The following is a 13,560-nucleotide window of genomic DNA, read 5'->3' as shown; positions in this document are numbered from 1 at the left end:
CAGTGAAACAATTTCTGGGCTGGTCAGAATAGGTTTAAATGCCCAAATTGCTTTTAACAAAGATCTTAGCCTTAATAAGTAAGCCAATAGATGGACTTTATTTTCAGCTGTGTGCCTCTCTTAGTTTAAGACTTGGAACCCCAGTTACTAATAACAGTAGTAGTAATTTTGTTTCCCTTTCTTATCATCTCTTTTGTATAAAGTGCTTGCATTTGGTGACTTATTGGGAGTAGTGCTTTGATGTCAGTCTGTAAATAAAAAGGTCATGATTATGTTATTTGGGATGTTTGATCAGTTAGTTTCAAAAGGAAACAAACCAGTTTTGGAGTGCATAGAATCTTGTACACATGAGTCCTAGAAGTAACCACTCCCTGTTCATTGCAGTGATCGCTATATATAGTTTGAGTGTTGGGGTAAAACAATTATGAAAAATTATTAAGGAGAAGGTGCTAGTACAGTTTAAGATGAAGGGTTTATGGGTGGAAATTGATTGGGAAGAAACACTATAAATAGTGGTACAGAGCTTCAAACAGCAAAGGGCCATCTCTGAACTTAACAGTGGTAGGGGTGACTTCAAATAAAGGCATCAGGACGCTTAGGGGAGAGAGTCACTGTTTTTGTATAGACTTAATAACAATTGCAGCAGATATAAACCAAAAGTCACCCTTCATGTTTGCATAGTATAGCTATGAAGACATCTATATATGTTATAATTTAACATTTTTCTTGAGAGAAGAGTCATTCTTGAAAAAATGTTTAGAAACAAAACAAGTTGATTTGAGAATGATTATTTTCCAGTTTTTACAGGTTTGAGTTTAAAGTTTCCACTTATCTTTAATCAAAAGAATACTTACTTATTCTTTCAGTTTACTGTCATCCATCACAGTCGTATGTGTAGACAGTGATATAGGTGTGGAAATTATTTGTAAAGGCTAGAGGAGGCCTGATTAAATTCTTTAAAAAAACTTTTAAAATCTGTTTTGCACAGATATTTGGAAGTAGGATATGAGGAATTTTATGAATAAATTTTATGAGATAAAGAATTTTATTTTGCTGTTAAATCTCATTTTAAAATTTCTTTTGAAAATTAGTTTTTTTTTAAAGCAATTATGTTATTCATGAGGAAGGTAGCATAAATGGGAGAAAGTGAACTTGATAAATACTTGCCTTGAGTGACTTTGCTAGTTTGGAAGTAACAGCTAGTTACACATAATGAGATAGATTTACTTCCTGGAACATTTTACTTTTATGACTTTTTCTTACATTTTTAAGACATTCTTTGTTTCTTAATTTTGGGGAAAAAAGACTTGCATTAAAATTATAGTTTACTATGTTTTCTCCTTAAGGATTAGCAATACTTTTGAAAAGAAAAAGAAGAAAATTTACATGAATGGTTATCCTGAGTAGTATTTTTTGGCAAGTCCAGAGCCCAAGGAAAGCTGCTTTGGTGACTTCCCCAGAAGGTGCCAAATAAGTAATAGCTGTTTCAGTATATAAGCACATAGAATGAACTTTGCATTAAAAAAAAATTTTATTGAATTTATTGGGGTGACATTAGTTAATAAAAGTATATAGGTTTCTGATGTACAATTCTATAATACACCATCTCTATATCGAGTTGTGTGTTCACCACCCCAAGCCAAGCCTCCTTCCCTCACCATTTACCCTCCTGTACTCTCTTCTACCTCCCCCACCCCCTTCCCTCTGGTGATCTCCATGCTGTTGAACTTTTCAGTTAGGTCTCAAAACCTACTGAACAGAAGAATAAGGCAGGATCTGTCTTTTTCTCCAGATGCACGGGTGATGAGTACATTCTGATAATACGCATGAAGGGTCTTCCTTGATCAACCTTGTGGTTCCTGCTACACGGGCGACTTTAGTTAACCTTTCCTTAATGTCACTGTGTGTGAGCAGTGCAGATTCCATCTGTCTGCTTCCACTGAATAAGGCGACTGTAGAACCACAGGATACTTGCTCAAAATGTCTCTTACTGAAAAAAGCTGGTAAAAAACTTAATGTTCTTGGACTCTTCATAAAAATGACTTAACAGTATTCCCTTTCTAAAGAGAATTCCTTCAGGATTGTCACGCTTAGCCCTCACTTTTTGTCTATATAGAGAGCATTTTTTAAAAGAAGGTAGTTTTTTTTTTTTTTTTTTTTTTTTACTTTATTACTATTTGTCTTTTAGCCACAGCTGCTGGTAGGAGAGTCATATTCTCTCTCCCTAAAGCAAGCAAAAAATGGTTTTTAAAATTCTCATTCTTATTTTACCTTTTCAACGTAAGGAAAAATGGATTTGCCCTGATTTACTTATTCCCTTATATTCAGCTTTTAAATCTGTGGAAAGTTTACTAATAAATAGCCCCAGTCTCTTCAGTTACCAGATGAATTTGTGGAACACTGAGTTTCTTTAATTTTTTAGGAACTAGTTTTGATTGGAATTACGTTGATTTTATATGATTCATAGCTGGGAAAATGGAAACTACCCTAATTTCAAGAAAATGCAGTGGGAATTAGTCTCATTTATAATTTTTTTTTTTTTTTTAGAAGATAGACATTGTATCAATCTCTGTGGCTCATTTCAAATAATAGCTTTTAAACAAAAATTTAAAAGATGTATCCCTCTGACTCACTGTCTTCATAAAGGTTTGGTGTCCTCAAATTTATATAATCTACATTTCTTGATTCTGGGTCACAATTACCTCTACTTCTATTTGAAACCTTCTTTCTCAAAAATTGAAAATTTTAGAGCCACTGTTGTTAGCATGTGACTTAATTTTTCTGCAGATACTGCCTGGAGGATTACTGCTTTTAAAAGTTGTGGCATTAAGCTGTAAACCCCTGGTTTTCATTTCTCCCCACTCCCAACCTGCTCTCTACTATAAAAAAAAAGCTCATGACCATTCCTGCTGAGCTCAGCTTTGGGGCTTCTTGCATAAGGCTTTGAGCTTTATTAAGTTCCTGACTTGAAACCTCAAATCTCAAGAAAAAGTAATAATTTTATTTACCAGATACTAAGAGCAGGTGTTTTAAGCAAAGGTTCTTATTTTTCTGTCACATGGCTTTGAATGATAAAGACTAGATTCTGTCTGATAGCAGTGCTGTGACTTTAAGTGAAAATACGTTAAAACTGTAAGAAAATTTCTAGCTATAGTTGCGTGAACATCAGCCAACCATAATGTTCCAGAATACAATCTTAAATCTGAAAGTGAACAAAAAAGGCCTGAACTACAGAAATAGCTGACCCAAAAGAACATTAAAATCTAGCCCTCAGGCTCTTAAGAAGTTATTAACATGAACATTTTGACAGTTTCCTTCCTGGTTTCTTTGGCTCACAGAAAAATTAGAAGGGAAATGGGCTAGAGAAAATGTAGAGACAGTCAAAATGATATTAATGAATGAAGCTGAAGGTGTCAAAAAAGGTCAAATATTTTTTCAGTGTTTAAAAATGCGGAAAAAGTTTGAAAATGTCAGAATTGCCAAAGTCATTTCTGAAGTTCTGTTAAGCACCCTCCCTTCATTTTCTTTAAAAATGCTCCCTCTGCCTGGCTGGGCATGGCTCAGCGGTTGGGCGTCGACCTAGGATCCAGGGGATCGGGGTTCGATTCCCGGTCAGGGCACATGCCTGGGTTGCAGGCTCGATCAATGACTCTCTCATCATTGGTGTTTCTATCTCTCTCTCTCCCTCTCCTTCCCTCTCTCTGAAATCAATAAAGATAGATAGATAGATAGATAGATAGATAGATAGATAGATAGATAGATAGATAGATAGATAGATAAATATTTAAAAAAGTAAAAATGCTCCCTCTACGACCCCATTCAGACATCATCTAATAAAAATCTGTAGAGCTTTGTAGTAAGGTAAGTGATACACAGTCAAATTTAATTCCCCTGGACAAAAGACAAGACATGGCCCTTGCCCTCTTTCAGTGTTTGTTTTACCTTCATTGAACTTTGTCCCTCTTCCCTCCAGTTTCATTACTGCACAGAGATGAGCTTTGACTTCCACAGTTAATTTGCATTGGCTGTAATGTTGCAAAGTATTTGCCATGGAATAGCATAGAATTTGTAGGTCTAAAATAAGAGCGGCTTTTGTGTTTTTTTAAACTGTTTATTGACCTTTTCTGCCTCTTTATGATAGCGTGCATATTCATGATGAATTCCCATTTGTAATGCTTATAGTATAGCAGAGCAGATAGATTCTGGAGTCAGATAAACCCGAGATCACTGACCTCTGGTCTGGCAACTTGCTTAATCTTTCTGCATCTTGGTTTCCTCTACTATAGGCAAAATGGTAGTTGCCGTTTCATTATCAGTTACAGTAATTATGCAATTGCTAGATGCTAGTTCTTACCACCATTCTTTTCTGTCAGAGTGTTCTCTGGAAACCCTTACCCAGTATTTTTGATTTGGGCGTCTGAAGTGTGACATTTTTTACAAATTTAGCTGCAACATTTAAAAATTCTGTGATAGCATGTAAAAATGTGAATTTCTGGTTTTACTCTTAAAATGGGAAAATTTGGCAGCATTGGCCTGCAATAATTGCATGGCAACAGTCTGTGGAGCTGGGCTATGGGTGCCCCCTTGAGAGGGAGAATGCATGTTTGTTTGCCTAGTCTTCACCCAGGCTTCCTCGTGCATTTATGTCACCTGCCTGGCCCCACAGACATTTGAGGCTTTCCTTTGTTCCTCTGTCTGCCTCTGGAGAGCCTGGCTTTTAGGAAGTGTCCTCCAGAAGGCAACTGCAGTGACACGGGAGCCCCTTAGATAGGCCACATGTAAAGTTGGGCTTCTCTCCTTGTGGATTTGGAGTAGGACCTTGTCAGTGACTGAATGACCAAATTAGGACTTATTTTTAGTTTATGTGTGTTAGTGTCTGAATTCTGTCATACGGGGTGTCTTTATTGCTAAAGCAATTTCTTCTAAAATGTGGCAAGTGGACTCTTTCTCCCTTAGACTTGTAGGTGGTGATGGATGAAAATAGCTCTGTTGCTCTATAGTAAACTTGTTCAAGTGCAGAAATTATATTTAGCTTCTGCAATAGGAGTCTGCAAACTATGGGAGAAGGAAAAGGCTTGCTAACTAGAGTCATGCCTCAAACTTTTACCAGTGGCTCCACAGCAGTTGCTAAGACAAGGGCAGCATTTTTGATTTTCAATTGACAGGTGTTAAGAATGCTTGAATTTGTTTGCTTGAACATTAATTAAATTCAGTTGTAGGGGTAGCCAGAGTATTGCTATTTGTAGAACTGACGGTTGGAGGAATTCAGAGTGTCTTCCTAACTGTTAGTAGATAATCTTCCTAGAGTTTGAGCACCCTAATTACTGCTCAGTACTCAGCTCATAGGAGCCAGTCAGTCATAGTCTGTCGAATAAGAAAAGATGAAAAGGGTGCGCAGACTGGCCCATGGCCTGTTTTGTGCAGCCTGGGAACGAAGAATGGTTTTTATATTTTTAAAGGATAATATTCAAAGAATACATGATAGAGAGGCCTGTCTTAACTTTACAGAAAAAGTTCACCAATCTCTGCTTTAGATGATGGAGGTGCTAACTGCCCTCTCCTTTTCATTTGCACCGTGTTCTGTGTACCTGGATAATCCCCGTAGATGGTGGCGTTGTGGTGATATGTTTGTTACCTACTAAATAGTGCAGAGTGATTGCCAGACACATGAAGGCTTTTAATAAGAAGCAAAGGAATTGCGGATACGAATATTTATAAAATCCAGACTGGTTGTGTTTATAAATCTTCGAGAACTGCTTTGAATGGTCACTGAGTCTTGTCCTATACAGGGTCAACAACTTTTAGAAATGGAGGAAAATGTCAAAATTCTCTTGTCCAGCCATTCATGAATAAGCTAAAGTATGGAGAGGAAATAGAGGACTTCTCAAAATGAAATCTCTTTAGAAGCAAAGCCTTTCCCAAACTGCCTTATTTGATGACTAGGGGACAGTGAACTCTTTCCTCGGGAGAGTTATTAACTTCTCTTTCCTTTAGTGTCAGCATCTGCTGTGGTTGTGATACTAGTGTCTCCTCATAAGGTTGTCAAGAGGAATAAATGAGTTTCTGTTTGTAAGACATTTAAGACAGTGCCTGGCACTAATGCATAAGAACTATATTAGTGTTTGTTAAATAAGGAAGGCAATGGCTAAGGAATAATGGTCAATTTAATTAATAAGTATAAAATTGTGAGCCCTCATTCCCCAGGGTTAACTATGGCTGTTAAAACATGTATCGGTGGGCAGACGGGGCCTCTGATCCTTAATAAAATGCTAGAGGTGATACTTATTTTGATGTCTGAGTTTTTCAGCTCATGTAGATCTTCAAGCATGTAATTTGTTAGTACTTTAAAATCAGTTTTACAGTGAATTCTCACAGTGCCTTTTCAGTCTTCCCATTTAAAAGCTAAATGCTGTGTTAGAACTGGAGTTGTTATGCTGTACCTTTGGCATGTTTTCTGGTCTCAGAGAAAACAGAATCAACTTCTTAGTAGTGTAGTACAGAGAAAATGAATCAGATCTATTGTTTTAATTAGGATTCAGAAAGCCTGAATTGAGAGTGATGACTTACTACTTACCAAGTCTCCAAGGAGTATGCCTCTACTAGGTTGGCATGTAGGTGGGGTGCTTTTATTTGAAAGCTTGATTAAGAAACTTTGCTTGAATTTTGTATTTAATAGGCTAATGTTATTTTCTTATAGTTTGCAGTGTTGATGTGGGTATTTACCTATGTTGGTGCCTTGTTCAATGGTCTGACGCTACTGATTTTGGGTAAGTCTAAAAGAGCATTGGAATGAAAAATTGCAGGAAAAAAAATTGTGTGAAAGGAGCTTAGAGATTTTATTGGAGAGTATTCTTATATTATAGGAAAAATAGAGGAGGTATGTTTGAGGTTGTGATCTCTTTAAATAAATTGCCGATACTGTTTATTGAAATGCTACTTTAGTAGTTCCTGGACTTCTCCAACTCACGGTGATAAACCAGAACAAGGGTGGCTTATCCAAAGTTACAATCATAAATCTACCTAACCAGGGGTTACCTGTATTTTATAAAGTCTGTGTGACGTGATTTGAAGCCAGGAGTGGTTCTTTGCAGCCTCCTTGGGTAATTCGTTGCTCTGGCATGGCCCCCACCAGCAGGTGCACCCAGGAGAGTCTGTGGATGAGCCATTCATTAGCAACTCTGCCGGGCCAGTTTAGCAGTGCTGCCAGTGTGATGACTTTTCAGTGTTTGTTCCCTGAACCATACCAGTCTGTTTTAAAGGTTGTGTATTCCTTTTTCAGCTCTGATTTCGCTCTTCAGCGTTCCTGTTATTTATGAACGGCATCAGGTAATTTCTTAATTGCACATTTCAGAATACAGAGCTCACTTTATTATGGGGAACTTAGAAATGTATCTGTGCCAGTTCCAAAGTCCTATGAAAGTGAGAAATGTGGTGGTTGCCTTTAATTTGTTGGATCATAGTAATGGTTAATCAGATTCTTTAGCAAGGGTAATTTTCTGATAACTCCTTTATACTTCTCTTTCAGGCGCAGATAGATCATTATATAGGACTTGCAAATAAGAATGTCAAAGATGCTATGGCTAAGTAAGTATTCAAAATCTGCAACTTTTTTTTTTTAACCAAGAATAAGGTGTACTGGACTTTGAGAACAGTGTAGTATTTTCATATTTCATGCATAGTGACCATAGCAAGTCTAAGTCAGACCTACAGTGTGACACAGCTGTCAAAAGATTTTTTCTAACATTTGGGTAATTTCTTTTTACATTTACTATGTGTATTTAAGGCTTTGTTTAAAACTAATTCGTGAAGCCATGGTTGCAGAATTATAGCCTGATAGCCTTAGGATTTCATTTCTTGTATAAGCTAAGCTACTACACAAGTAGTTCTTGAAGGGTAGTATTTTAAGAAGCAGAAAACAAAATTCTTAAAATTTTTACATTAACCTGATCCCTCCTTTTCATTTGTAGAATCCAAGCAAAAATCCCTGGATTGAAGCGCAAAGCTGAATGAAAAAAACCTGAAATAGTTCACAGTAGGAGTTTATCTGTAAAGGGGATATACATTTGATTCCGTGGGGGAGGGTCAGGGAAGAACGACGCCTTGACATTGCAGTTTCACAGATCTTTATTTTCAGCAATGCAGTGTCTGAGGAAAAATTACCTTCTTGACTGCCATGTGTTCATCATCTTAAGTATTGTAAGCTGCTATGTATGGATTTAAACTGTAATCATATTTGTTTTTCCTGTATGAGGCACTGGTGAATAAAAAAAAGATCTGAGAAAGCTGTACATTATACTTTGTTGCCAGGTAGTCCTTCTGTATTTGGGGAATTGCAGAGAACGTGAAGCTGAAAAAAATAACCCTTTTCACAGTTTGTGCACTGTGTATGGTCTGTGTAGATTGATGCAGATTTTCTGAAATGAAATGTTTAGACGAGATCATACCACTAAAGCAGGAGTGAAAAAGCTTGCCTTTCTGGTATGTTCTAGGTGTATTGTGAATTTTACTGTTATATTAATTGCCAATATAAGTAAATATAGATTATATATATATCTATATATAGTGTTTCACAAAGCTTAGACCTTCCAGCTTCCCCACAGTGCTTGATATTTCAGAGTCCTTGGTTATATGTGTGTAGTTTCAAATACTTAAGCAGGAAAAAAAATATTTCTAGGAGCACTACCATCTGTTTTCAACATGAAATGATGCCATGCACATAGAACTCACCATATAAACTTCCTTGCACAGACTTACCGTAGTTAATTTTGTCACAAACTCTGAATCTATGGACTGAATCTAATGCTTCCAAAAATGTTGTTTGCAAATATCAAACATTGTTATGCAAGAAATTATAAAATGAAGATTTATACAATTGTGGTTTAAGCTGTACTGAACTAAATCTGTGGAATGCATTGTGAACTGTAAAAGCGAAGTATCAATAAAGCTTATAGACTTAAAATACGTTTGGTATTTTGGTTTCACCAAACTGCAGCAAATTACAAGTATACACAGAGGGGGGCTTTGCTTCAGCCAGTGAGGCTTTCAGCTCATCGTGCAGCTATGTTAATTTGAAAACAAAAGAATATGTTTACATAATTAAATTTATTTGACACATACCAAAGTGTCTTTAAATTATGTATTTTTTTATACTTTGATAATTGAAAATAAATTCATGCACCAATATTTTAACATAGAATACAGTGCAGGATTTATGAACATACATAAAATTATACCATATAAATGTTTACTAATAAGATTTAAGAAGTTTTCTTGACACACAGACACTATTGCTCTGTAAATATAGTTGTACATATCATCATTGATCAGTTTATTCCACATGGTTATTTCAATGCAAGATTCAATCAGTATGAAAAGTCAGTGGTACAATATAGGCAGACATGGTTATCACTCAGCATCACCAGTCACATGGTTACAGAAAACAATTAGGACTGCATGGGGACTCATAACTGTGGGCCCAGCAACCTATCAGTGGATTAATGTAAGGCATTAATAAACTGACATATAAAAATAGCTTAATGAATGATCTAACCCATTTAGAATGCTGAAGCACTTCTGTGGTAAATGTTAATCTATTTAATTGAAAATGCTTCATTTCACCTTTTCTTTAAACTGACAACTGCAACTAGCCAGTAACTCAAGGTTGAAAATTTAGTTTGCTGACCGGAGGGACTCATTGGTATATAAGTGCTCAGAATCACCAGCACCTGCCTCCAATGTGTGCCATCGGTCCCCCCGTCAGTGGTTGGCCAAGTGTAAAGTACGACTGAGGTGGTTTGGAGCTGTCTCCTGGTAAATATTGTCCACGGCACATTCTGTCATCCAGCCAACTCTGAGGAACTCTAAGCTAGATTACTTTGTTTTATAATCTTGATTTATCAAATATTGCTTGGGCTTAGGAATTTGTTCAGAGATTTTTTTTTTAAATCTGGACTTGACCTGTATATAGGTCAGGAAGCAAATTAGTGGTGTCCAGTCAACCCACCCTCAAGGTTACTGTATTTATTACCATTTTAGGTTTAACAAGATAAATCAGCTCATCCTCCTAAAACTGGTTGTTGAGCTTTTTGCTTTTTTGTGTGGCTCCTATTTTGGATTTTATGGGTTTGGCACTAAACACAATGAAAACACATTCTACTCCGTCCCTCCTGAATTCATTTCTTTGTTGCTCACCTTCCTATAGCCACTGTTTCCCAAGCAGGCAACTGATGTCCTTCCTTTGGGAAGGAAGCCTTGACATAAACACATGACATGGGTGACAGACCAGGAAACTAAGCGTAGCCCTCCTCAGTTTGGAAGTTTTAGCACCTTATGTAGAAAGGAGATAATTTGTGGGAGGTGAGACAGCAGCCCACGCAACTGGAAACTTTCAAAGGCACTTAATGGATATAAAACTCTGCAAACAAAACGTTAAAAAATTAAGTTTCTCAACTCGGTTATACATGGCTCATTTGGTTTTGAAAGCTAAATGTGCAGAACAGAATAGTTCTAGGACTTCATCTAACTTAAGCTGTCTTGTTCAACTTACTTATTTGTAAAAATGAACATTTTTAAAGTATATAGAAACATAATAGCAAAACATCTTTTGTAAAAGTTTTGATGCAAATTAAAAGCTACATATTGGTTAGGGTAACTGAGGCTTTAACTTCTGTCAGTGGGCTACATTGTCAGATAGGATTTTTTTTGTCAGTGTTGTTAGTAGATAGAATTTTTAGTCTCAGGAACAGAGGCGAGCAGTCTTAACATTTTAGAACTGACCTTCCTTCTTGGCACCTCAGTTTTGGAGACTCCCGAGTAGGGGAGCAGTCTTGCCACATCCCCAGCGCGGAGCTTGTGTGGCCTGCAGCCTTGGAGGCGATTCCCAGCAGCTGGTGGCGAGACGGCGCCTTGTCACGGCCTCTGCAGTTGCTGGGTGGGAGCAGCAGCAGCAATAAAGTAGGAGGTTTCTGCATTACAGACATCGCCACACGAATACACTGAAACAGCAGGTGGAACAGTCGTTTTACACGGTGGACATCATACTTTATCAGGGGACAAAAACCGATCTTGGCGAGTGCTCAGGTGATGTGAACATGCCGATGTCAGTTTCAAAAAGGGGGAGGGCAAACCTGGGCTCTTGGCACCAATTAAAGATGTTACTTTTCTATTTTTAAGGATTTTTTTTTGGCTCTTTCAGCAGCCAGAGTGTGCTGAATGTGAGGCCTTTTGGCCATTTGATTTCACACTCTCTCTCTTGTTACTATTCAAAAGGTCTTATCAACTCCACTTGAGTAGGAGAGCCCTTTCTAGTGTTCAGCACCGAGCCAGGACCACAGTATGCTCCCATGGCTATAAAGGCCTATGGGCCCGGCATTTTAAAGGTTACCTTCATGCCTTTCATAGCCATCAAAAGTCACCTCCCACCTCTTGCACTGGGGTGACCGATTCACTTAAGTCTCCTCTTGCTGGCTTGTTTACAGATTGGCTGGGTGTTTACACGCCACAGGGAGCTGCTCTCAGTACTATCTCAAGGGCTCTAAGTGCCAGCAGCAGTTGGCGCAGCGGACTGGAGGTTGGTGTCCCAGGCAGGCCCTCAGAAAGCACCCTTTGGGGCTATTTTCTATACAGTGCTTTTCGGTAGGAAGTGGGTTGAAATTCTCTGCGGTGCCTTTTCCATAGCCTCACTCAGACCACTTAATATCTGGAATGCATACATTTCTTCATTCCCCAGCCCCCAAGAGTTTTGCTTGGGCTGAACGGAAACCAGTATTCCTGTTGCGGTCAGTCCGTCAGCTACATTAGATGTGGAGACGCTGAGTGACTTAGGCTGAGCTCGCCCTGTTCCTCCACGCTCCACCTAGGGGCTGCCCTTGGAGGGACAGAAGAAGGCTGCCTCAGAAATGCCGAACAGGCTGATGCCATCTCTAGAGCAGGCCGGTGGGGGTGCTCCCGAAAACGCGGGAAGACCAGTCACACCTCACAGAAGGTGCCCATTTTACAGTGAGCAGCGGTTAAGGTCAAAAGTAGCCCTGGCTATTTAGTCCAAATAGCTGGTTGGGGTTCTGCTACTAACTAGCACCGAGCCTAATGGCTTCACCCCTCACTTGATCTCTTGTGTAAAATCGGGTAATACTTGCCCTGCTTGTTTCTTGGGTGGCTGAGGCTCAGTATTAATATTTTTAAACCTCTCTCGGTTATGGTTAATCATCGATCTTAAGAAGTCTGGTGACCAATTAGAAGTTATGAGTTAAAGGACCTGTGTGGATCAAGGTCGTTCTAACTGGATTATATGTCATGATGCCATATGCTGTCCAAGAGCTCCTACTGGAATCAGTCACCCACCTGTCCCTCCATCCAGCAATGCTCAGAGTAGCTATCGCATGCCCTCGGCCTCTCACCAATCCCTGGACAGGTCTGGTGCAGACATAGTCCTGTCAAGATTTGGGCTGGGAATCTCCCGACAGTACCTTATACTTGGGAAGTCCCTGTGTCTTCATGAGGACTCACTGAATGTCCTATTTCCTGTCCCCCTCAGCCCCTCCGCAGGCCCCTAGGAGGCCTGACCCACAGGATGCCTGAGGTAGGGAGGGTGGGGAGTAAAGACTGGGCAGGGGTGTCGCAGCCTGGTTCACCAGGTCGGTACCTGCAGTCGTCTCCTCCAGTGCTGACCACATACTTGTCGTCATGGGAGAAACGGATGTTCGTCACGTGAGCTGAATGACCAAAGTAACGCTTATGTTTGGCCTGTGAGCAAAAGTGAGTGGAGACAGCTGAGAGACCCTACTGCTCCCGGGAACCACGGGCCACTTCCCGCAAAGGACTCAAATCCCCTCTTCCCAGAACCTTCCTTTGCTTATGAGAGCCCCATCTGGTGTGGATACCTGTTAGCCAGCCTTTCACTGGCTTTCCTGTCTCGTTCTTGCCCCATTTGTGGCCATTTTGTCCCCCCCCCAACTTCCTTTGTCCCAGCTTCCAGGATTTTCCCTCCAGAGGGAGAGGAAACGGTCAGGGGTTGCCACATTTCCACAGGGCTGGAACAAGACGCCTCCCGTTCTAGATCCCAGATGGCCACCTAGACGTGGCCACTGTCTCCTGCGCAGTGCAGAGAAACAAGAGCATGGGGCAGTGTGGGGAGGTGACTCCAAGGCAGACTCACAAATTTTTCTGTGCATGGAAAATCAAAGAGCTTCACCAGCCCAAAGTCATCTCCTGTGACAATGTTCAGGCCCGCATGGGTCACGCACGCGCAGTTCACATCAGCCTTGTCTGCGTTCCGCGGCCAGATGCCAATGACCTCGTCTCCCAGAATGCTGTTCCGACAGGGAGGGGTGTTAGCAGGGCAGTGAGGAGGCTCCTTGAGTCGGGCATCCTCTCAGGGACAAGGGGAGGGAGGGAGTTGACATCATTCAGTGTGGTCGTGTGGCTCTTCTGGCACCTGTCACCTCCCCCCCTACATCTTCCCCAACTCTTACTGTTCTCTGCCAGGGTCCCTTTCACCCCAAAAAGAAAAGTTACCCCCATCTCTGGTTCTCTCCCTCTTTCCTACAGCCCTCCTGAGGATGG

The 13,560-nt window shown here is 39.9% G+C and overlaps 2 protein-coding genes across 3 annotated transcripts in view; one reads left to right on the top strand and one right to left on the bottom strand.

Moving 5' to 3' along the window:
- RTN4 (reticulon 4) overlaps positions 1–8,959 on the top strand; it is a 56,414-nt gene extending 47,455 nt beyond the window's left edge. For both annotated transcript variants that reach the window (XM_087823565.1, XM_087823566.1), the window contains 4 exons: positions 6,698–6,767; positions 7,280–7,326; positions 7,526–7,584; positions 7,968–8,959. In XM_087823565.1, the coding sequence (XP_087679691.1) occupies positions 6,698–6,767; positions 7,280–7,326; positions 7,526–7,584; positions 7,968–8,010 (219 nt within the window). In that variant the 3' untranslated portion in view covers positions 8,011–8,959. The remainder of the gene's footprint in view (positions 1–6,697; positions 6,768–7,279; positions 7,327–7,525; positions 7,585–7,967) is intronic.
- Positions 8,960–9,113: 154 nt separating this feature from the next.
- EML6 (EMAP like 6) overlaps positions 9,114–13,560 on the bottom strand; it is a 178,220-nt gene continuing 173,773 nt past the window's right edge. The window contains exons 39-41 of the mRNA XM_087823568.1: positions 13,154–13,307; positions 12,641–12,741; positions 9,114–10,994 (exon numbers count right to left, since the gene is read on the bottom strand). Coding sequence (XP_087679694.1) covers positions 10,970–10,994; positions 12,641–12,741; positions 13,154–13,307 — 280 coding nt within the window. The 3' untranslated portion in view covers positions 9,114–10,969. The remainder of the gene's footprint in view (positions 10,995–12,640; positions 12,742–13,153; positions 13,308–13,560) is intronic.

The sequence above is a fragment of the Miniopterus natalensis genome, chromosome 13, assembly GCF_054644295.1.
Source record: "Miniopterus natalensis isolate mMinNat1 chromosome 13, mMinNat1.hap1, whole genome shotgun sequence".
NCBI classification, from domain to species: Eukaryota; Metazoa; Chordata; class Mammalia; order Chiroptera; family Miniopteridae; genus Miniopterus; species Miniopterus natalensis.
Note: the sequence above shows the minus strand (reverse complement) of the source record. Positions and strands in the feature narration are given on the sequence as shown.